The following is a 25,621-nucleotide window of genomic DNA, read 5'->3' as shown; positions in this document are numbered from 1 at the left end:
TTGACCATTTAATTAGATTGTCCATTTCAGTTTAATCATGTTGTGTTGCTGCACTAAAATGGACACATTTAATAATGTAAATTACATAGGTAAAGCTCTATAACTATTTTACAGGGGGTGATAGTTTCCAGGGACCGTATAATATACACGGGTCACAACACAATATCTCTGCTTTTTTGTGTTTGTAAGTATTAACTATTGCAATTCATTAATGCAGAGTATTGTATTATATTACCCCTTTTTTATTTGGTAAACTAGAATTTTGTCACTGTAGATAGCAAATGTGTTAACTCTGTTAAATTGAGTGAAGCGGTTCTGGTAATAGGTGTATCATACTAAATTTTCTTTTTTAATTTTAGAAGTGGAATTCAGGTATTTCACGCAGCATCTTTGTATTAAGAGTGGCAGTATTTCCTTGCAATGCCTCACACATACACATACATACATTGTAAAATTTTACCTCTTGGTAAGTTCTTAAGGAGTGAGCTTTTAGGTTTCTGGTGGAGTCAGCCAGTATTAGAGATGAATTTATTTTGTATTTAAACTACAGGTATACATCGAAAATTCTTGAGGCTTCATAAAGGCTCATTTGTATGTTTATCTTTTCTACAAAAACATACATTATTGAAACTGCTTAACAGTATATATAATATGGAAACAACAATCCGAGAAAATTACTAACTGTAAGAATGTACATGAAGTATATATTTATACAGCTCTGTTGCTTAAAATGATACCATAAATTGTTTTCTTTGTATACACTTGTTACTCTTCAACTAAGTGTAATGGTATAGTGGAGAGACTGGGGTTCTTGGTCGCTGAAAGTTTTTTTTTTTTTTTTTGTTTTGTATTGGTTTTTCTTTTTTGTTTTTGACTATAAAATACTAAAGTATTATGGTACCCCTCTTACAGAACGAATGAGGACAGCCATCTTTGCATCATTATTAACATTAATTCAGTGCATTTCTTTTTTTTTTTTTGCGGAATACATAAACATAGTTTGCTGCTCTGTACATTTCTGATCAGATTGTGCATGGCTCTCACACCACATTTGGAGTTGGTCAGAAATGAACAGTGACCATATTAAATACAATTGTGAGTGAAAATGTGTTTTCTGTCATTATAGAACAGTTAAGTAAGCCAAATGAGGTGGTAGCAGCAGATGGGAAAGCCATGTTAGAGCAGCAGCTGTGCATACAGAGTGGATGAGAGCTTAGAAAATGAGTGGAGGTAGTGACATGCATGATGTCACACTACCCACTCTCCTTCATAACTCTGTTAAATCTTTGGTGCTGCATTAAAACACTAGAAAGTTCTTCATGGCAATTTGGTGTGTCACTTTTCATTTTTTTTTGTGTTGGGTCTTTAACACACAGACGGTTCCCATTCCAGCTTCAGGCTAGAGAGCTGAGGGTGTGTTGTGCTGTTCTGATTAAATATGAGTGACCACAAAACCCCCAGGTCTTGCACAGTGTTGTGCATCTGATGTTTACCCAGACACAATGTGGACATGCATTTTAATGGCAGGTGTAAATGGAATTCAGTTCAATTATATATATATATATATATATATATATATATATATATATATATATATATATATATATATATATATATATATATATATATATATATATATATATATGGATACAATTTAGATATGAAGTGTCTATTAATTTGAGGTGTCAATCATCATCAGGAACTTGATGTTTCTTAACGGCTTTCAGACTAGTCCCTCATGTAAAATATAAGTAAAGCAAGTGTCTTTCAAAAAAAAAAAAAAAGATCACTTAATAAATATTTATTATTGTTCTACTGTATTTGTATTTTCACCTATCTCTTGTTCTTTATTGTTCTGCAGTAGTCTTATTATTATTCTAATATTATTAATATACAGTAGTGTTATTGTGTGTTTTACCTCCATTTGTATCACTCTTTAATTTTTTTTCCCAAAAAAATATAGGCTCACGACACAAAAAAGAGAAAAGTCCAACCTTGTAATTGAAGTACATTTATTCATTGGGGAAAAAAATCCCACATTAAGAAATATATATATATATTTTTTTTTTTACATGAAATCATGTGTGTCACAATTATTGGCACCCCTAACAATTCCTATAAAATGTAATTGAAGCGTTTTTGTAATTTCTAGTTTAGTTTTTAAAGTTGATCAGAGTAAATTGGAACCTTTAATTAGTAATTAATGACTTCCTGTGTCTTTGTCTATAAATATGATGTGACAGAGCCCTGTTGCTCTTAGCCACTCTTCAGCATGGGAAAGAAAAGAGAACATGCCGTTCAAGTAAGGCAGATGTGTCTCGACCTTCATAAGTTGGGTAATGGCTACAAGAAAACAGCTACTCACCTAAATCTGCCTGTATCTACACTCGGAGGAATAATAAAGTGGTGTAAAACAAGAGGAATAGTGACAAACAAGGCTGAATGAGGACCCAAGTTTACCTTGCCACCATGCACAGTGAGGAGGGTGGTAAAAGAAGTAAATTCTGGAAAGCTCACCGTTGGAGATCTGCACCAAAGGGTGGTATCTTGGGGTCACAAAGTCTCCATGACAACCTTAAGATGCTATCTCCATGCTGACAAGCTTTTGGGAGACATGCAAGGAAAAAGATTTTTCTCACCTACAATCACAAACATACATGTCTGGAGTTTGTAAGTGGTACTGGGGCTTCAACTGGGACCATGTGCTTTGGTCAGATGAGACTAAAATTGAGCTTTGTGGCAACAAACATTCTAAGTGGGTCTGGCGTGAATCCAAGAATTAGCATGCAGAAAAGCACCTCATGCCCACTGTAAATAATGGTGGAGGATCATCGTACTTTAATTAAAGGTTGGATTTTTCTCTTTTTTTGGGAAAAAAAAGAATTTATTAGAAGCCTAAGAGCATATCTTAACCAGGGGTGCCAATAATTGTGGAGGGCGCTGTATCTAGCTATCTATCTAGTCCTCAAAGGCAACAACCAGACAGGAAATTTGGGGGTACTTCATAAGAACACAGATAACATTTGAAAATGGCATTTTCATTTCAAGACTTTTCAGAAAACTAGCATTTTTCAGACTATTTTCTAAAAGTTCATCATTGCCTCTGAAATGCCAAAAATGGGTAAATCTTTCTTATTGACTTGATTTAACAGCCAAGAGCATAGTTTGTTTATGAAACAAATGTGGAGTAATTTAAAATGCCAAAAGCACATGTTAAATAACAGATAACTTCTTTTTGTGAACAAGCAAGTATAACTGCTTGTAAAGGTTACAAACAAATAGATGGTTGCCAAAGTCAACTGATGCCAAGAGGTTAGGAATTGACCATACAGTGAATGTAGCATAACAGTCCGCATAGTCAGTGTCTGATCCTATGAAAACATGCATCAGCATTACTGAAAAGCAGCATTATCAAAACTCTCCATTTTCCCCATTCACACTACTGTGTAAATCCAGACCTTTTCAAATGCATAAAATTTCTGAAGATTCCATAATGATTGATTTTTTTTAATGTTCAAAAAAACTCAAGTTAGTGTCTGCGATAAGGGCACAGCCTTATGATTTGGGGTTTCTTTATAAGGCTGTGCTGAAAAAGTGAAAGCATTATGATTGCTAGATGGCTTTATATTTTTATTAAACATAGCAGATTATAAATGTATTTATAAATACAGTACACTTCTTGTAATGCATCATACTAAAATTGCACTACATAGTTGCACTGTATGTAATTTGTATGTGAATAATAAAATGTTAATTTTATTTTAATTTGATTAGAAAGCCAAATTCAATGGCAAGTCTTCTGGTGGACTCCAGTCACTTTCTAAACCCATCTCAAGGATAATTGAAGCAAACAGGACGCACCTGACCACAATTTGAAATGCCACAGCAAACAATCGGAGTACTTCTATAAATAAGACCTTTTCAGTGTTTTAATTTGTAATAAATTGGCAATTTTTTCTGAAAATGTTTTCGCTTTGTCACTATGGTTTATTGAGTGTCGATCAATGAGCAACAATGGCAAATTTATCCATTTAAAATTAAAAATGCAATACAAAGTGTGCAGAAAGTTAAGGCTTCTGAATACTTTCTGGATCGATTGTTTACACTTTAAATGAAAAATAACTGTAAACATTAAATAAACCTCAGCCATATAAATATTGTAGAGACTGAGACTTGAAGTAGATTAAATTTACATCATTGCAATTCCTTTTGAAACAGTGACTTTGGGTAAGTTTTCCTTTAAGAAGTCTTTTATTTAGTGTAACTTTTACCTGTTTTCCTCACTTCTCAGTTGCCATATATTTCAGTCCCTTCAATCACATGTGGACTAGTATTTTAGAATGATTTAACCTTCCCAATATTGGTGTGTGCGTGTGTGTGGTCTGCAGTGAGCCTGCCCACCATCTGGATGTAATTTCTCCTGTGCTCCCAGTTAAGCTGGGATAGGCTTGCCCACCTCAGACTTGATTAGATTAACATCTCCAAGACTATTGGACAGATGGGACTCCCATTCACTTGCGTAGTATTCACTGATGCAGAAATTGAATGTAATAATTCAAAGGGATCTTCGTGCAGCATAAAATCAATAAATGAAATTAACATACTGAATTAGCAGTTCTAGAACAAGGCAATGCTAGTCTCTATCAAATGTCAATGAAAAAAAAGACCTGTAGAGTAACAACTTCTAGACTTTCCCCTTTTTTTGCAAAACCAAAATAAGGACCTTAACCTAAACAAAACTTTCAGAAAAGGTGTTTACAATTATTTGTAGGTTTCTGCTTGTTGTTTATGCAGCAGTCCTCATTCAAAACTGCATGCCCCATGATCCTGTGCTGGAAGCCTGTTGTTTCACTATTTCAGTAGACTGCTGCCCAGTCCAGAGATGTTGCTTACCTTGTGTCCAATGCTGCTCACTCGCTCATCCATTATGTATATCCATTGTAAGTTCAGCACAAGACTGTCGAGTGTAAAGCAGGTTCCATTCTATTCCTGGGCATAATTACACTATCACCCTTATTCAGCCACACAAACCTGACTTTAACTGAAACCACAATAAAGCTCATGTGTGGAAAATAATTTTTGTTCTAAAACAAACATTCACACTAATAATCTGTGGATGACTAGCGCTAATAATCCTTTAATTCAGTATATGAATTATAAATGTCCTTGTAGATGTGGAAGGAAAACCTATTTAGACACCCACAGAACAAGTACAATGGTTAACAATGGACAACAGTTGTGGTCATTGTTCAAACACAATAGCACTGACTTTTCAATTTACATTTGTACTGTATAACTGATTTGCTGCTGTGCACTGTAAAAAGCAAAAGAGAATTATTTGACCTGTCTTTCAACCACCTGGCCAAACCATGCTATAGTATTTTAGTTTATAGCAGTTACCTCTATGAAGACAGTAGAAGTTCTTAAGAAAGGAAAAAAAGAAGTCCGTGTTCCCAGAGCAACCACTTGTGATATATTTTAGCTGCTTAGATGCGCAATTTCATATTAGTATTACTATCAAGAAGTCTTAAATCTCATGTGCTTTTTTCTTTTAGAGAAAGAAAGGATCAACCATTGTACTTTCATGAAGTACAGAAAGTAGACTTTAATATAGGAGTAAGCATATTAAAATTATCTACTGTACCGTAACTTAATAGGTTAAAGACTCATGCATATTTTGTTTACATGTTCATAGAAGATTTAACCAGAGTTACTACCTTTTGTTGTTACAGTAAGCATTTATGGTTATACTTTGAACGTCTTGAAAGGCACAATAAAAAAATAACAGCTGCAGTTTTTATTTTCTATTATACAAATATACTTAGATTTTTTTTTCTGTGTGGATGTAAGTGTCTCATGGATGTAGTACTGTTGTGTGTGTTTTCGTACAGTATTTAGTTATTGTGTTACAACCATCTTGACTGGGATTCCAGTGTGAGCTTTACTCTGATAGAAGTACAGATGTGCCATGCCCCATTTCAAGTGTCCACTGCACCATCTGGTGGTCTTTTTAAGGTAGTGCAGTCACTTTATTGCAAGGTTCTGCCATCTTGTACCATAACATAATCATAACACAATATTCCTTTCACATTTGGAATGACTGCAATTGTATCAGTCAGTAGAAGACATTAAAAAGGCTAATGATAGCCTTAAGACTCTACAATCCTAGTGATTATACACAAATATGTTTTCCCAAACAAAACTCTTGTCATTTTTTTTTCAGTAAGGGCCATGGTATAAACAGGCTAAACAAGGCTGACCAGATTTATAGAGAATTTACAGGTGCAGAAAGTGCTCTGTGCCCACTGCCTCACTATGGATGGTGCCCACTGGGCATTCTTAATAGATGCTGAAATCATCAAGTTGAATTTTCTATAGATCAAAGGAGCTAAACATCTGCTATAAAGACCTTCTGGATGGCTGAGCTCCTCACCCACTTTTGGAGAGTGTATTCAGCATCCTTGATATAATTGGTCAATTGTAGTTCTGATTTTATTTACATAGGAGGTTGAGAGCACGAACTGGTAGCGCATTGTCGCACCCACCACACAACGAAGTAACAAGTGACACCTCAGCAAGACCCTGGAACAGTGTGAGGTTTTTTTTATGGTGGATGGAGTGCCAATCCTGCCACCAACCCCCAAGTTTTCCCGGCATGTTGGAGGATCTGCTTGCAGGGCTGGATTCAGGTTAATGTCTTACCCAGGATGCAGCAATTGCAGGTTAAGGGCTTTGCTCAAGGGCTAGTGGAGTAGAGTCACTTCTGCCTCAGCCACCGCTGTGTCCTTACTTACTCAGTCAGAACTATAAATCTTGTGGGGGAAAAAAAAGGATGAGAAAATACATATTGACTGGTTATTTCAGAGCCTTGCCTGGGTATTTAGCTCACACTAATCATCACAGTCCTGTCCATTACATCTTAACTGTACTAACCGCTTATTTAAGCTCATATTCTTAAACTGCCCAACCAGAGTCCGTTGATGTCTCTTTATGTAAAATTAATGGTTGAGTTTCAGTCTGTTTTAAAAACTGGATTTACAGCTTCTTGTTTGCCTGCCATTGTGTTCTGGTTGAAGGCTCCACTATCCCCTCATGTGTATTAATGAGTTACCTTAGAGTGGCAAAATACATTTTTTGTAGCATAAACATTATTTTATGCACTAGTTGGCATCAGAATACTATGCTGAGAGTTCTTTGGGCTTTACACTGTAAATCCCTGACTCTTGCTTATCCATTACATAGAGTTCTGAACTGAGTCATACTGGGAGGTGAACACCAAGCAGGTCATTCTAGAATAGTTGTCTGAGTGGGCTATGCAGAGATTTTGTTTTATATTTTTAAGCACTCTTGAGTCCATAATGATAATAATTCATTACATTTATATAGTGCTTTACTCAAAGCACTACCACACAAGGAGGACCCAGGACACAAACCCATGATCTTCTTACTAATTACTTTGAGGCAGTAGCGCTACCACTGGGCCACCTGTGTGGTGCAAATCGGAAGACTGCAGCTTTGTTGCTGACCATCTATTGTCCCATTTTCGACATTCTAATATAAGGTCTTGAGTATTCTTATTACACCAAATTATAGACATATAAGTTACTGTTCTTTTAATTGTAATTGTTGTACTCAAAACCTCTTTCAAAGTTGCATAAATATCTGTTGTTACCTGGTCTGTTATTTTCTACAATTATGTTTACATTTCTCAAAATATCTACAAATTTTGATGCATAGTTACAATCTAGATTTTGTATCATCCTTGTTGTTTTTAATTTGCAAGTTTACTGGTTAAGGGCAAAGCCAAATCAAGCCTAATTCAGTAGTGATCAGAAATAACTTTTATTTAATGGACTAAAATTTTAAATTTGAATGTCAGTTCTGTAGTTAGTAATTAGATCTATTGTGTAGTTCTGGCTATGAGTCAGGTCTTTCACAATCTAGCAAAAGTCTACTGAGTTTAGCAAATAAGTAAAACACTTGCTAAAAGTGCCAGTTTCCACATCAATGTGTATGTTAAAAAACATTAATCACTATATGATCATAATTTATGGCTAAATCTGTCTAATACAGATAAAAGGCTGCCAAATTCAGTCATGTGGTCTATAGACTAGTAAAACAGTTGTACATATACTGGAATCTGTTTTAATATCTAATACGAATGCTAGGAAAGATGTAAATTTCACCTCAGTTTTTAGAAGCAGTGTGCAGTTCATCACAGAATTAACCCAAGGCCACCTCCTTGACCTGTTTCTGTTAATATATGAAGGAGTGTATAACTGTTTAGTGATGTCTTGGCTAAGGGAGTATTGTCAAAATTACTAAGACAGGATTCAATGAGAAGAGAACAATCAGATTTGTACTTAAAGCTGCTTTGCTCAATGATACTATTTACTAAGAAGCATTTTAAACTGCAAAGACATGTCTGTACTGTTGTTATATTTTTTGTTTTAATGTGAATGAAGTTACTAATACCAGCACCCCTTGTGGAGGATCTGATTTTAACTCTTTATTCTTTGGTTATCAAGTGATTTAGATTTTGCTTCAGTAATGGTGACATTTTTTAAAAGTGACATTTATATTATAGTACAATAGATTTTGGGTTGAACCACATCTTGTATTAAGTTTGTAAGTTCTGCTTCTGATTGTGTTGGTGCTTTATCTTAGCCCACATCTTTATACAATACAATACAATACAGTTTATTTTTGTATACCCCAAAATCACACAGGAAGTGGCACAATGGGCTTTAACAGGCCCTGCCTCTTGACAGCCCCCCAGCCTTGACTCTCTAAGAAGACAAGGAAAAACTCCCAAAAACCCTTGCAGGGAATATGGAAAAAACCTTGGGAAAGGCAGTTCAAAGAGGGACCCCTTTCCAGGTAGGCTGGGTGTGCAGTGGGTGTCAAAAGAAGGGGGTCAATACAATACAATACAATACAGAACAGAACAAATCCTCAATACAGCATAAAAATAAAAATTTTAGAAGTACGGAGCAGAATTTACCAGTATCATATAATAAGATTAGGATTAGGATATTTTTAGAGTCCTGGAGACCTCATCCATCAAGCTCCTTCCCCCATTTGGCCATTCCATGGCTAAAAACAGTGCTCGGCCAGCCAATCTGATGAAAGGACCCTCTTTCCCATGATTCCTGTGATCCTCCATCAGGGATGACTTTACCATAGGCAGGCAAACAACTTGGCAGGTGGGCCGTGGCACCAAGTGCCACATTTGAGTACCGAGAAGAGAAACAGAATAGGTGAGGGTTAGTATCAAATTATGACTATCATGTTACTTATGTTTTAGTGCTAATGACTAACAACAGAGATGCAATATGTACATTAATCAGCAGCTCTAATCAGGATTTGCTAAACTGAAGTAGTGAGTTTTCAGCCGGGATTTAAAGGCTGAGACCGAAGGGGCATCTCTTATTGTAGCAGGCATACCATTCCACAGTTTAGGGGCCCTGTAACTAAAAGCTCGACCTCCCACTGTTATTTTATTAATCCTTGGAATCATAAGCAGACCGGCATCTTGAGATCTTAATGTGCTCTGGTTTGTAAGTCATGATAAGTTCAGACAAGTAAGCGGACCTTGGCCATTTAATGCTTTATATGTTAAAAGGAGGATTTTGAAATCTGCCCTAAACTTAACTGGGAGCCAGTGTAAGGATTTAAGAACTGGAGTTATGTGTTCATATTTTCTTGTTCTTGTAATAATTCTTGCAGCGCATTTTGGATTAACTGGAGGCTGTATAGAGAACAGTTTGAACAGCCAGTGAACACCGCATTGCAGTAGTCAATCCTACTAGAGATAAATGCATTAATTAATTTCTCAGAATCCTGTTTATTTAGAAAGCGCCTTAATTTCCTAACATTTTTAAGATGGAAGAAACATGTTTTGGACAATTTTGTAATATGCTTTAAATGACATGCTAGAGTCAAAGATAACTCCTAGATTGCGGGCTGATTCAGTAAAATTAATTGGGATTCCAACTGAGTTAAATGATGACAAAATATTGCTGTGATCAGCGTCATTCCCTCCAACAATTAACATCTCTGTTTTATCTGTATTTAAAGACAAGTAGTTCTCATTCATCCACTCCTTTAATTCACTAACACAACTAATTAAAGACAACATCGGAGAAACTTCATTTGATTTAAATGAAAGGTATAACTGGGTGTCATCTGCATACAGTGAAAATTAACATTATGTTTCCTAATGAGAGATCCCAGTGGAAGCATGTAAAGTGAAAACAGTAAAGGTCCCAGTACTGAGCCCTGGGACACCATATTGAACTTCTGTGTATAATGATGGAGTACTGTCAGCACATTTCTGTACATATTGGAATGGATTTGATAAATAAGAACTAAACCAAGCGAGCACGGGGCCTGTAAGCCCAACATCATTTTCTAGCCTGTGTAGTAAAATAGAAAGGTCAATGGTGTCAAATGCTGCACTTAAGTCCAACAACATAATTACAGTGGAGTTTCCTTCATCGGCCGTTTCTGTACTATGACCAGTGCGAAAACCAGACTGGAATTTCTCAAATAAATTGTAATGCATAAGGTGTGACTGAAGCTGACTGGCGACTACTTTTTCTAGTATTTTAGAGAGAAATGGTAAATTTGAAATAGGCCTATAATTATTTAGTATGTGTGGGTCTAGGTCTGACTTTTTAAGTAATGGTTTAATGACTGACACTTTTAGTGCATCAGGTACTGTGCCATGCAATAATGAACTATTGATAATGTTTAGAATAGGCTGCAAGAACATCCATTGCACTTTTTACTAGTTTTGTTGGCACTGGATCTAGGGAACAAGTAGTGGGCTTCATTTTAGAAATTAAAGTTAAGACTTCCTGCTCAGTTACAGGATTAAAATTATTAAAGTGCTGAATGCAATGTGAGACAGGGTCTGCTAAGCTAGTATTTGGTTTGTACTGTGATGCTGAGATCTGGGATCTTATATTTTAAATTTTCTCATTGAAGAAGTTCATAAAGTCTGTACTGCTAATATCTGTTGATATTTTGCACTGTTGATCTGAATTCCCATTTGTTAATTTAGCCACTGTTCTAAATGTAGAATAGTATTCTGAGCGAGCTTTAAACAGGGCTTTTTTATATTTATTAACACTCTCTGTCCATGCAATTTGAAAGACATATAGCTTTGTTGTTCTCCATCTGCGCTCCAGTTTTCGACACTCTAATTTAAGAGCTTGAGTGTTTTCATTAAACCAGGGAGAGTTTCTATGTGCTTTGATCACTTTTGTTTTAAGGGGAGCCACTGTGTCCAGAGCATCTCTCAAGGTCACATTATAATGTGATATTAGCTGATCTAAATTGTTTTCCACGTTTACATTTGATGTTAACTGATCTAAATGGTTTTCCACAATTACACTCGACTTACTCAAGGTATCTATAAATTTTGAAGCAGTATTGCAATGTGGATGTCGCACTGTTTTTGTTTTAATCTGTGAGTGCTTGGCAAGGGCAGGACTAAATCAAATGTAATTAAGAAGTGATCGGAAATAACTACATTTAATGGAGTAATATTTAAATTTTGAATTTCAACTTTGTAAGTTATAATTAAATCTAATGTGTGGTTATGATTATGAGTTGGACCTTTGACAATCTGACAAAATCCTACTGAATTTAACAAATAAGTAAAACATTTGCTAAAAGTGTCAGTTTCCACATCAATGTGTACATTAAAATCCCCCATCAGAACTACGTGATCATAATTTATAGCCAAATCAGATAGAAGGTTGCTAAATTCAGTCATGAACAATGAATATGGCCCTGGTGGTCTGTAGACTAGCACTATAATTGTGTTGGAATCTGTTTTAATATTTAAAATGAATGCCTCAAAGGATGTAAAGTTGCCTAAATTTTTAGAGTGATTTGCATTTTGTTACAATGAATTATTCCAAGGCCTCCTCCTCGACCAGAATCTCTAGACTTATGAAGGACAGAGTATCCATCTGGTGACGCCTCAGCTAGGGAACAGTGTCACATTTACTAAGCCAGGTTTCAGTAAGAAGACACAGATCAGATTTTGTACTTAATATAATATCATTTACCAAAACAGCTTTAGTGCCAAGAGAGTGAATGTTCAATAAACAGCATTTAAAACTGCATGTTTTTTTCTGAACTGCTGATATATTTTTTGTTTTAATTTGAAGTAAATTTCTATTACAGATGCCCCTGGTGGAGGGTCTGGTTTTATCCCTTGGTCTAATTATACACCTTATTTTTGGTTATCAATTAATTTAGGTTTGTATCAAGACTAAATTTACTGGATTCCCCACTACAGGGATTTTGGGTAACAGCTTTATGAAAATAACAGGTGGGATAAACCATAGCCTGTGATTTAAGACCACATGACTGCGGCCTGGATGGTGCTCAAATCAGTCAACCAGGCAGTTTTGCTGCCATATTTTGGTATAATACATAAGATCACATCCAGTTAGGATGAAGACCATCTCTTCTGAAAAATCCAGGCCTTTCCCAAAAATCATCCCAATTGTTCACAAAAGGTTTCTAGCCAGCAGTGAAGGGAATGCAATCTGCTATAAACCACATCCCCTCTATATAATCTTGGTAAGGGGCCAGATACAATTAAATTCCAACATTTTCTTTTAGCTTTGGTGCATAGAGAGATGAAGTTCCGCTTTAATACCTCAGATTGCTGTAAATAAATATCATTAGTGCCGACATGCAGCAATAAGGTAGATACTTCATCGTCGGCGACATAGTCCAATGTGGCCTCTATGCCAAAAATCTTGGCCCCTGCGAGGCACATACAGGTAGTTTGGAATTCTAACATTCCGCACTATGGAATCGCCAATTATGAGCACTTTATTATTTTCAGTTTCCACAGGCGCGCTGCGGAGTGCTGAGAATGCTTTATAAAGGCATATTGCTAATTTGATGGACAGTATTGTTACTGTGTGCATGTATTTGGAGTATTTGGACAGATGAGTGCCGTTAAGTAAAAGCAGGCTGATTTTTCTGAGGAGTGGCTGTATGAACTTTATTGTTTATAATTGTACATGATTGTCTAATTTTGTAAAAATCTGCCTTTTAAAACACTAACATTTGGAGTCATGTACAAATTAAGTACATACCATGAAATGTTTTTTCTTTAACATATCTGGCTATGTCAAGATGTGATCTTCATTTAAATAGTTTCTTTAAGTAGAGGTTAGGTAACAAAAATAATAAAATTTAAAAGGAACAGATATTCCATTTCTCTTTGTGGCAAATGTAAGTGCACCCCTGACTCTAATAGCTGGTATTTACCCCATTTGGCAGAAAGAACCGAGTAGGCATATTTCTGTAACTTGTCCAGCAGTCTTTGACATTCACTGGGAGAAAGCTTTTCCTACTTCTTCTTGCAGGATGCTTTCAACTGTGAGATGTTTGTGGGGTGTGTTGGGTGCACAGCCTGTTTCAAATCTCCACCTAGCATCTTGATGAAAATTAGATCTTGGCTTTGACCTTGCAATTCAAGAACAGTCCATTTTTTCTTTCCAGCCATTCATTGGCGGATTTACTGATGTGTTTAGGGCCGTTTTTATGTTGTAAAGTCTGCTTTCATTCAAGTTTTAGTCTTTAGTCATATGGTTTCACGTTATCTTCAAGTAGCCTCTGGTAAAATGAAGAATTTAAAGTGGATTCTGTGATAAGCTGCCCAGTCCCTGATACAGCAAAGCAAGCCCAAATCATAACATTCCACTACCATGCAATAGAGTTCATATTAATTTATTCTGGTCAGATGCTGTCTTTGGTTTTCACAAAACCTGCCTTCTGGTACTGTGGCCAAGTATCTCTTATCTTTGCTTCATCTGTCCAGAGCACACTGCTCCAGGAGTCCTGGTCTTTGTTTTTGTGTTCATAGGCAAAACATTCTTTTTGGACAGCAAAGGTTTTCTTCTGGCACATCTCTCATGTAGATCTAATTTTTTCCACTTTTTTTTAATAGTAGGCTCCTGCACATTGACATCAGTGGTGGCAAGAGCTACCAGTGGGCCCTGCGATGAAATCTTGGGGTTCTTAAAGGCTTCTTTCAGCATCTTTTGTTCTGCTCTCGAGCAGAACTTGCTGGGGTGTCTTGGCCGGGACAGGTTGGCAGTTATTTGAAATCTCCGTCCCTTATAGATAATCTCCTGGAGAGTAGAATTGAGGTCTTTTAAAATCCATTCTTAAAGTAATAGGCATCTATAACTTTCTTTGTTACGGACACAAAGACGCTCTTGCGTTCTAGGCAAGGTAATAACGCACACTTCAGCAACTAAGAACAAACCAAACTAAATGCCTGATGTTTAAATGAGACCATCTCTTCCAAGATCCTCGCTAATGATCTTGTTCTAATCATTTGCGCCTGATTCTAATTTTAGGCATTTTTAGGTAGAGATACACGTAGAGGGTGTGCAATTTATACATTTTGATTTATGTTTATTTAAATTATACCACATAATGTTTGTCATATTTATCTCCTTTATCAATTGATACTTTTTAAATGAAGAGCAAATTTTGATATGTCCACATTTATACGAGTCCTCCCTTCTGATTATTTCAATATACATTAAAATTCATTAAAATGTATGTAAATTTACAGATCTTGTTTGAAAAATCTGTTTTGACTATAAAAAGTCCATAGAAACATAATAAATATTACTCCAAATAAAACTAACAGGTTTGATTGGACATTTATTTATCATATATTTAACTGATTTCTAGATTATTAATTTTAATTTTAACTAAAATTTTTAAGTGTGAACTTTTTATTTATTTATTTTTTTGACAGTATATATGGTATTAGCCTTTATTAATATTAATTATTATTATTCATTATTATACTTTCTACACAGTGTTTTGAACAGTTTACAGTAGAAACATCAGATTTAATAAATATGAATTTTTCAAGCCAACAAATGCAAAGCTTTTTATGTTTTTTCAAGAAAAAATGTAATGCTAAGGATGTTAATAAAAACGTGAATCTCTACCACTCAACTATACATTTTTTTCTGTATAAACTCTTTTTTAATACACCATTCAGTTGACATTCTCATATTCACCTACTGTCATAACATCTAAGTATGAAATGAGTAATAACCAAAATAATTGATTAAGAATTATGAGACTTGTTCTCGGGTAATGATTTTTTTTTATTTTTATTAATTTTATTACAATCCATACAAAGCAATCAAGTTTTTACAAAAAGAAGAATTGAGTTAAGAACAGATCAATCCCCACCCCTGAGAGAGAGAGCAAGCCAAACGGCGTACAACTTAAGGCTTGTAAACATACCTAAATTAATAAATTCTCTGTGCTTTATAAACTTATTTTAAAATATTACTGATTAGATCCTGCCATGTTTTGAAAAAAGTCTGTACGGATCCTCTAACTGAGTATTTGATTTTTTCCAATTTCAAATAATATAACACATCGGTTTCCCACTGGCTTAAAAGAGGAGAGTTTGGGTTCTTCCAGTTTTAGTTTTTAGTTTTTAAGTGTGAACTTTTTAAACTTCAGAATAGCATAAATACCTGATATGCTGGCTTCTTTTTTATCAGACGGAGAAAGAAGAACTACAAACTGTGCTGGAGAAAACTGAAGCCACCATGCAATGCCCTGAACTTGTTCAGAAGAACACTCAGCTCATGCAGAAAGTGCAGTTGTTGCCTGCCCTCCAGGAAGAGGTAGAGATTCTACGACAGAAGGTGACTGAATTTAATGTCACAGGTAGTACTTCTTCCCTGTTAAACATAACCCTGGAGTCTGAGAACCGAAGACTGGCAGAGGAACTAAAGATTGAAAAGGAAAAAACCTCTGCATTGCTGAATCAGAAGGAGACCTTAGTGGCCGAGACACTGATGTTAAGACAAGAGCTTGATAAACAAAGAAAGCTTCTAGAGAGCATGAGAACAGAGTTGGAAGGCCTGGTTGGAAATTCAAATGCCACTTACACAGAAGGAGAAAGAACGGTTAGAGGAACACGAATTAGAGAGAGCTTAGTGGAACTGGAGAAGAGACTGGCTTTGGAGCTTCAACATTCTGAAAAACTGAAGGATAAAAAATATAGCCCTCACACACAGTTGCATCATGATCAGAAAAAAGAGATGAAAAATAAGATTGAGATGGCTGGGGCAGGTAAAGTACATGAATGGAAGGAAATGGGAGACAAGAACGATTTTAGAAAGAAAGAAGGGCACGTAGAAGGCCTGCTGAATGAAAAAGAGAACAAGTGGAAGACTAAGAAGGAAGATGAATGGAAAATGAGGAAAGAAGGGGAGTGGAAGACAAGGAAAGAAAGGAATATAAAGAGAGAAGATGAGGAAACTTGGAAAGATAGAAAGGAATATAATTTGCACAAAACTGAGCATAAACATGTACATTCACAATGGAATAAAGAAAACAAACCACGGGGAGAGGACAAGGGTGACATGCATAAAGTTAAAAGGCACTGGGAAACTCCTGGAGAAGGAGCAGCCAGACCTGATCATCGTCATCATGAGCATAACAAGTTCTGGAAAAATGATGGAGAGCGTAAGAAGCATTATCGAGCACCAGAAGGCTGCACAGGCATTGAGGAATGTGCTCTCAAGGAAGGCATGGAGCACTTCAAGACCTCACTGAAGCCTGTCCAACAACAAGACTTCGGGAAAATACTTGGTACCTATCTTGAGAAGGTGAAAGATCAAATCAGCAGACAAGAGCTGGAGAAGTTCTCGGATGGATTCTTTGAGAATGGTGTCTTTGTTCATGATCGGATGTTTTTCCGAGATTTTGTTGAAGACGTTGAGGAAATGCTTGAAGATATAATCGAGAGACAGGGAGGAAAAGATGATGAGATTGAAGAATTTGACGAGGAGGTCTTACACCATTTCCTCGGTGTTGAACGTGGCAAAAACAGGTGGGTGGAGACCAGGGGTATATGGTAAATGTTAAGATACTGTACGTAGATATATAGTTTTAAAGTGTATGTTGCATGTGAATCCTAGAACATGTCTGATTATATTTGTTTTCAATCATGGTGCCACATGTTTTTTTTAACAGCTTTTGTTTCTTTATATGAAATAATAAAATACACTTTATTATACAATAATAGTTAATTTTAGAATATTCAGTAATGACTCAAATTGTTATCAAAAGAATGGGAGGCGACCTGCCATTTGTGCCACACACATTGTATTAAGCAGTTTCTCAGTGTCCTGACTGCTGGCAGCATTCAAGTAGACCAGTAAACCGAGGACTGTCCGAGATCTGTCAACACTCCAGAGAAGTATCGACGCATCACATCGGACTGGTCCATCTAAGGGGTGCATAATTATTGCCTGCCATGTAATTTAATCCCTTCAAGACAGCCCACTTGACCTGCCTTCGTTTCTAACCTTAACCTTGTAGAGGACCTTTAGGATGCCCAGAATTGCAACATCCATAGACATGACACTCTGCCTCCTAATGGCCAGCATCCCACAGCTGCAGATTCAGAGGCTCATTGGGTCAGTGCGTCACATGTGTCAAACATGGGAGCTGCACAAGGCAGTTAAACAAGATCGTGAAGGACTGTAAGACCATGGTTGTTTAGGTTCACAGTTAATATTTGGTCCTGTTGTTTTTCATACTGTACTGTTTTCCTAACTGTACTCTGCTTTTTAGATTTATTCCAGTAATGAAAGTAGATATTTCAGTCCAGCAATGAGTGTGAATTTCTAATTCCTTTCAGTATTATCCACTCATAGACGCACAATGGGCTGAAGGGTTGTTGGCACCTGTTATAAGAGACGAGTTGTGTATTAATGAAAATATAATGAGCAATATTGTGTCTTTATAAAAGAAGAAAGCTGTAAGCTGCAATTTTAAAGCATATGTGTTCTTGGCTGATCCAGCGTGTGAGTGCAAGTGTGTACACGAGTTTACCCTGCAAAAAAAACTGACCCTCAGCAGCTTAGATCAGAGCAGAAGGTGCTAGTACAGTGGGTACGGAAAGTATTCAGGCCCCCTTCAATTTTTCACTCTTTGTTATATTGCAGCCATTTGCTAAAATCATTTAATTTTTTTCCTCATTAATGTACACACAGCACCCCATATTGACAGACAAAAAAATAATTTTTGAAATTGTTGCAGATTTATTTATTTATTTTTATTTTATTTTTATTAATTTTATTACAATCCATACAAGGCAATCAAGTTTTTACAAAAAGAAAAGCTGAATTAAGAACAGATCGATCCCCACCCCTGAGAGAGAGAGAGAGCAAGCCGAACGGCGTTAAATTTAAGGCCTGTAAACATACCTAAATTAATAAGTTCTCTGTGCTTTATGAACTTATTTTAAAATACAGTAATCCCTCCTTGATCGCGGGGGTTGCATTCCAGAACCCCCCGCGATAGATGAAAATCCGCGAAGTAGAAACCATATGTTTGTGTAGTTATTTTTATATATTTTAAGCCCTTATAAACTCTCCCATTATTAGAGCATTAGAACATTATTAGAGCCCTCTAGACATGAAATAACACCCTTTAGTCAAAAGTTTAAACTGTGCTCCATGACAAGACAGAGATGACAGTTCTTTCTCACACTTAAAAGAATGCAAATAGATCTTCTTCTCTTCAGGAGTAGAGAATTTCAGAGAGAGAGAGCGCGAGAGAGAGCGCTCGCAAAGAAAAGTAAACAATCAAAAAATCAATACGTGTGCTTTTAAGTTTGCCGTGGCATTTTTTAGAGGAGCGTCAGTATCCACTAGGTGAGAGAGAGCGAGATTAATGCAAACCATCAAAAAAATCAATAAGTGTTCTTTTGGAAGCACCGCAATAAAGCGGCATTTCTTAGAGGTGCGTCCGTATCCACTGTGCAAACAGCACCTCTGCTCACAGCCCCTCCGTCAGGCGGAGAGAATGTCAGAGAATGTGAGATAGAGGCAGAGACAAGCAAACAATCAAGCTCCGCGCGGGATGCATATCTTATAGCATTGAGGAGTTTTAATTAATATGTAATACATGCTCTGATTGGGTAGCTTCTAAGCCATCCGCCAATAGCGTCCCTTGTATGAAATCAACTGGGCAAACAAACTGAGGAAGCGTGTATCATAAATTAATAGACCCATTGTCCGCAGAAAGCCGCGAAACAGTGAAAAATCCGTGATATATATTTAGATGTGCTTACATTTAAAATCCGCGATAGAGTGAAACCGCGAAAGTCGAAGTGCGATATAGCGAGGGATTACTGTATTATCCTGCCATGTTTTGAAAAAAGTCTCTACGGATCCTCTAACTGAGTATTTGATTTTTTCCAATTTCAAATAATATAACACATCAGTTTCCCAATGACTTAAAAGAGGAGAGTTTGGGTTCTTCCAGTTTATGAGAATAAGTCTGTGTGCCAAAAGTGTAGTGAATGCAATCACAATTTGTTTGTCCTTCTCCACTTTAAACCCCTCTGGAAGAACCCCAAACACAGCTGTTAATGGGTTAGGAGGGATTGTGAGTCCAAGGCTGTCTGAAAGGTAATTAAAAATATTTGTCCAGAATAATGTTAATTTGGTGCAGGCCCAAAACATGTGACCCAGTGACGCTGGGACTTGGTTGCAACGTTTGCAGGTTGGATCATGCCCTGGAAACATTTTGGAGAGTTTTAGTCGAGACAGATGTGCTCGATATACTGTATAATTTTAAGTTTTAAGTATAGTGGAGCTCGAGTGAATTCCCTGCATTGCTACTTTCCACTCCTTTTCTGATATATTAATTGAGATATCTTTTTCCCAGTGTCCTCTTGGATCTTTGAAAGGGAGGGATTGTAAAATGATTTTATATATTGTAGAGATGGAGTCTAAGTCCTTGAGATTGAGCAATATTTTTCCAGCATGGATGAGGGTGCAAGATGAGGAAAATCTGGGAGGTTCTGTTTAACAAAGTTCCTGATTTGAAGATAGTGAAAGAAATGTGTAGCTGGAATGTTAAATTTGGAATGTAATTGTTCATAGGATGCAAAGACGTTGTCTATATAAAGATCTCTAAGCAAGTTACCAAATTTTTTCCAGATATTAAAAACTGCATATGTTTGTGAAGGTTGAAAGAGGTGGTTCTCTTGCAGAGGTGCCACAGATAAAAGCTTCTCTGTCTTAAAGTGCTTTCTACATTGGTTCCAGATTCTAAGTGAGTGGAGCACAATTGGGTTATTAGTATATTACCGATAACGTGTGCTTATTGGAACACAGAGCAAGGAATACAAAGAAGTACTGCAGGATTTTACTTCTATTGCGGTCCATGCCTGTGTATGTTCTTCTATTTGTGTCCAGGTTCTTATAGCCTGTATATTTGCTGCCCAGTAATAAAACTGGAAGTTAGGTAGAGCCATGCCACCTTCTGCCTTTTGTCTTTGTAGGGTCGCTCTTTTGATGCGTGGATGTTTTGAATTACAAATAAATTAGGTTATTGTTGAATCTACTTGCCTAAAGAATGATTTATTAATGTATATTGGGATGTTTCGAAATAAAAAAGGAGCTTAGGAAGAATATTCAATTTAACAGTGTTAATTCTTCCAGCTAGTGTGAGATAAAGGGTTGACCATCAGCCCTTTCAGATTTATTAAAAAAGAAAATCTGAAATATCACATGGTCCTAAGTATTCAGACGCTTTGCTGTGACACTCATATATTTAACTCGGGTGCTTTCCATTTCTTCTGATCATCCTTGAGATCACCTTCATTTGAGTCCAGCTGTGTTTGATTATACTGATTGGACTTGATTAGGAAAGCCACACACCTGTCTATATAAGACCTTACAGCTCACAATGCATGTCAGAGCAAATGAGAATCATGAGGTCAAAGGAACTGCCTGAAGAACTCAGAGACAGAATTGTGGCAAGGCACAGATCTGGCCAAGGTTACAAACAAATTTCTGCTGCACTTAAGGTTCCCAAGAGCACAGTAGCCTCCATAATCCTTAAATGGAAGATGTATGGGGCGACCAGAACCCTTCCTAGAGCTGGCCGTCTGGCCAAGCTGAGCTACCGGGGGAGAAGAGCCTTGGTGAGAGAGGTAAAGAAGAACCCAAAGATCACTTTGGCTGAGCTCCAGAAATGCAGTCAGAAGATGGGAGAAAGTTGTAGAAAGTCAACCATCACTGCAGCCCTCCACCAGTCAGGGCTTTATGGCAGAGTGGCCTGTCGGAAGCCTCTCCTCAGTGCAAGACACATGACAGCCCGCATGGAGTTTGCTAAAAGATACCTGAAGGACTCTGAGATGGTGATAAATAAGATTCTCTGGTCTGATGAGACCAAGATAGAACTTTTTGGCCTTAATTCTAAGCGGTATGTGTGGAGACAACCAAGCACTGCTCATCACTTGTCCAATACAATCCCCACAGTGAAGCATGGCGGTGGCAGCATTATGCTGTGGGGGTGTTTTTCAGCTGCAGGGACAGGACGACTGGTTGCAATCGAGGGAAAGATGAATGTGGCCAAGTACAGGGATATCCTGGACAAAAACCTTCTCCAGAGTGCTAAGGACCTCATACTGGGCCGAAGGTTTACCTTCCAACAAGACAATGACCCTAAGCACACAGCTAAAATAACGAAGGAGTGGCTTCACAACAACTCTGTGACTGTTCTTGAATGGCCCAGCCAGAGCCCTGACTTAAACCCAATTGAGCATCTGTGGAGAGACCTAAAAATGGCTGTCCACCAACGTTTACCATCCAACCTGACAGAACTGGAGAGGATCTGCAAGGAGGAATGGCAGAGGATCCCCAAATCCAGGTATGAAAAACTTGTTGCATCTTTCCCAAGAAGACTCATGGCTGTATTAGCTCAAAAGGGTGATTCTACTAAATACTGAGCAAAGGGTCTTAATACTTAGGACCATGTGATATTTCAGTTTTTCTTTTTAATAAATCTGCAACAATTTCAAAAATTCTTTTTTTGTTTGTCAATATGGAGTGCTGTGTGTACATTAATGAGGAAACAAAATAATTTAAATGATTTTAGCAAATGGCTGCAATATAAAAAAGAGTGAAAAATTGAAGGGGGTCTGAATACTTTCCGTACCCACTGTATGTGATGATGAAGTCACTTTACTTATTGAGAGCCATAGTTAAAGAGAAATATAATGGATTGATTGACTTTAGGAGATGCTAGATTTTGAAATGTTTGACATAAACGGACTTGCAAGTTGTATTTGCCTGAATGTGTGTCCACACCAGTACTTACATTTTGTAATCTTATTGAAAGGGTTACCCAGTTAAAACAGGCTCTGAGAGGTTGTACAAGTTGACTAGGTAGTTGCATTTTAGGCCATGATCTTACTGCATATTCATTCCAAGCTAGTGCATCTTTTCATTTTATTGTACAGTGGAATTCTTACTTGCATATCTGAAAACTTCACATCACCGCTCTCCAGCGTCCTGGTCATCATGTAATACAAATCAAACATGGACCTTACCTTAAAATATCCTGGTGTGCCCATACGTTAGTGATGAAGCACCCCAAACCTGCACATGTCATTCATTGCATGTAATTGTTGCTTTCATTTTTGATACTCAGTCTTGGATTTCACTTTTATTGGAAGGAAAATCATTTGGTTCTTAAAACAGCATGTTTATGTTTAACAGGCATGAAAAGATTTTTTTCCTTCTGTTGAAGAGTACATATTATATTTATATTGTACTTATTGTGATCCTGTTTGGAGGGAAAAAAAAAAACCTGTAACAAGTGAAAAGTAAAAGAATCTGTACATTGGCCTACCTCCAGAGGGTGCAGATTTGATATCATTCACAAAGTTAGTTCAGAGATGCCAAAGCATGCGCTTCCTTTTCACGTTATTGAAAGCAAAAGAGTGTGAAAATCATCCTAGCAGTCGGCTTCACTGACTGTTATTGATAGGAATCATGTAAACAACTAAAGGTGATGTCACATTACACAACTTGCAGTCCAGGATTATGTCAGATTTTTCCAACAGCAGTTGCAGACTTTCTTCCGGACCACGTCAGTGTAAACAACTGAAAATTGCTGACCATGTCACATTGACCAATTATGTGCCAAGTTCCCAGCACAATTGTGGACACAACTTTTTTGTGACAGCCAATAGTATGCTGCCTGATGGCGTTATCGCTGTGCAAAGGGTTAACAGCTACAGTGAGTTCAGCCCTTTTCTTTTTTCCTTTCTGTCATGGTATGTCAAACACGAGAAAGTAGATGAACTTCTGCTCTGTTTGTGAGGGTCCAAACCCCAGATGTTCCTTATTCCTCATTGCTGCATTCATTTGTTGTCGGTTCTCATGCACACAGAGCTCACCCCTACAACTAAAGACCAACTCAAATATGGCTGATTTTGTTGGAGTGAGTTGCCAGGCAGATGAGTGGCTTCATGGTGCTGTGCTGGCATCTGCAGCCAACTCTCTAAAAGTATGTAGATGAAGGCAGCAACTGAAAATCACTGGAAAAGTGATGTAACGTGACCTAACCTTTAGTTTTGTCATAGAGGTCTCTAGTGTTGGTAGATACTAAACATAAAAAATCACTCAGAACTTACTAACATGCAACAGGTCTTAAATTTTTTTCTTTTAGGCACAACATGAAGGTAAAGATGAAGAAACCGTGGCAGCAGCAGCATCACAACAAACCACACAAAAAACAGAAAGATGGGATGAAGAAGCACTTCTATAAAGATAAGCGAGAGAAATACCAAGAGGACTGGCCTCACAAGAGGAAGCGCTGGGAGTGGCATGGGGCCTCAGTGAGCCACCATCCAAGACATTAAAAACAAAAAAACAATCTAAATAAATATATATAATAATAATAAGGAGGCCCGTCAATACAAATGTGACGTCCTGCTGCTGTTACCTGCTGCATCTTGAGGGTATTTATTATGTGGGAGTGTTGTGTATGAGTGAGAACATTTGTAAATCACAGCAAAACAAAAGAAATGATTATTAAGTAGTGCCAAATTTTTCAAAGAAGTGAAAACTAATTTCATATCCTACTGTATAGAATTAAAGTTTGGTTTGTATTAATTACAAAGCACTTTTTCCAGTGACGACTATTGTGAATATGTTTTTTAGAGAGTGTACTTGAATGGAATATTCTCACAAGTGAGATGTGAAATTTTACGTCTCGAGTTCTGACCAGTCACTGCTAATGTTGGAAAAGGCCGCAGGTGAAGTTCTGAAGAAACAGAAATAGAGATGTATATTTACAGTGCTTTGGGTAGTTAAAATGCTACAGCGTACACTTTATTTTCAGTCTTGAGTTAAACTAAATGTTAGATGCCTTTTTTGTGTTGTTTTTTCAGGATGAACGGAAAGCAAAATGCTGTTTCGAGTTAATTTGATGACTTATGAAAAGCATCCATACAATGTATTTATATTTTTATTTTGGTTCTGATGATAAAGGGTGGGGTAAGAAAGAATGTTTATGAAATTCCCAAATGGCTCAAATGTGTGGTATTTTTATTTTGGCTTTGATGGAGGGCAAAACAATGCCATTTAATTTTCTCTGCTTTATTTTCATTTGTGTTAGAATAGATGAATCAGCAAAGAACCAAATTAATCAGATCTTGGGCCTAAAAGTGTGAAACTGTTGAAGTGGTTTCCCCTGAAAACCCCTCGACTAAAAGTGACCACAGTCTCGGTCCTCAAAACTCTGCACATTCACAGATTTGTCAGAAATGGTAAATTACTTCTGGCAGCTTTTCATATTCCAGCAGGTGAGACTTGTATGCTTTGTCCCAGCTTCAATATTCAGTTTCAAGTTATATTTTTGTATTGTGTTTTTTGGTAGTACTTTGCTTTTCTAAGTTTTCAGTAGTATGCCAGCCTGCTCACTAGTTGTAGGCTTAGGTTTATAAGCCAGTGGGAAATGGCAGTCAAATTAAAAGGGGGCACAGTGGCATGGACTGAACATATCACATATTCTCCAATTTCCAGTTTTATTGAAATAGCCATTTAAAATTTTCAACAATCTACCAGTCACTTTAGTTAAGTCTAAGAAGCTGACCGTACCATCTGGTTAAGTTCTCCGCTTCATTCCCAGTTGAGCTGTGCCCTGTGCATGTTGCTGTCAGGGTTGGGTTCTTCCCTTTCAAGAACCATATGCTGTAGATATTTCTGATGTGTAATTTCCTGCTCTGGGAACATATTAAAATGCTTTGTTGTACTGAATTGAATATTAACTTGTTGACAAGACACATTTGTTTTTATTTGCTATTTCAAATTATACTTTCTTCACTCTAATAAGTCATTTCTTTCCATGTTGCATTTTGAAATCTTATTTATTTTTTTCCTTCTCAACTCTGCCTATTTTTGTTAAGCAACACTGAAAATAAAGGTTTGGGGAAAAATGAGCTTGAGTGAGGCATTTTAGTGTCAATGCTGTCCAGTTTTCACTTTTATAAACAGAATGGTAGGCATGCAAATTTAATTCTTATAATCACACAATGCAAGGGTATTAAACTGGTTTACTCAACCACTAGGGCATACTGCATGTCTTAAGTTCTGTTTTACCAATGTCAGATATTTCAGGTATATGCATTTGACAATCCATCTTTGTAACAGAAGAGTTCTTGTATGAAGGTAAGTGGAACATTCTGATTTGGTCAGAGATATGACATCTGAAATACAAA

The 25,621-nt window shown here is 36.9% G+C and overlaps 1 protein-coding gene across 4 annotated transcripts in view; it reads left to right on the top strand.

Moving 5' to 3' along the window:
• Nucleotides 1-25,342, top strand: part of LOC120528046 (pre-B-cell leukemia transcription factor-interacting protein 1-like) — a 63,893-nt gene extending 38,551 nt beyond the window's left edge. For 3 of the 4 annotated variants that reach the window (XM_039752044.1, XM_039752035.1, XM_039752026.1), the window contains 2 exons: nucleotides 15,582-16,921; nucleotides 23,569-25,342. In XM_039752044.1, the coding sequence (XP_039607978.1) occupies nucleotides 15,582-16,921; nucleotides 23,569-23,761 (1,533 nt within the window). In that variant the 3' untranslated portion in view covers nucleotides 23,762-25,342. Of the gene's footprint in view, nucleotides 1-15,581; nucleotides 16,922-23,546 lie in introns of all 4 variants that reach the window. The other variant, XM_039752051.1, reaches the window with a different exon arrangement.
• Nucleotides 25,343-25,621: the final 279 nt, after the last annotated feature.

This window comes from Polypterus senegalus, chromosome 1 (assembly GCF_016835505.1).
Source record: "Polypterus senegalus isolate Bchr_013 chromosome 1, ASM1683550v1, whole genome shotgun sequence".
In the NCBI taxonomy this organism is placed as follows: Eukaryota; Metazoa; Chordata; class Cladistia; order Polypteriformes; family Polypteridae; genus Polypterus; species Polypterus senegalus.
This window is presented reverse-complemented; position numbering and strand designations above follow the sequence as displayed.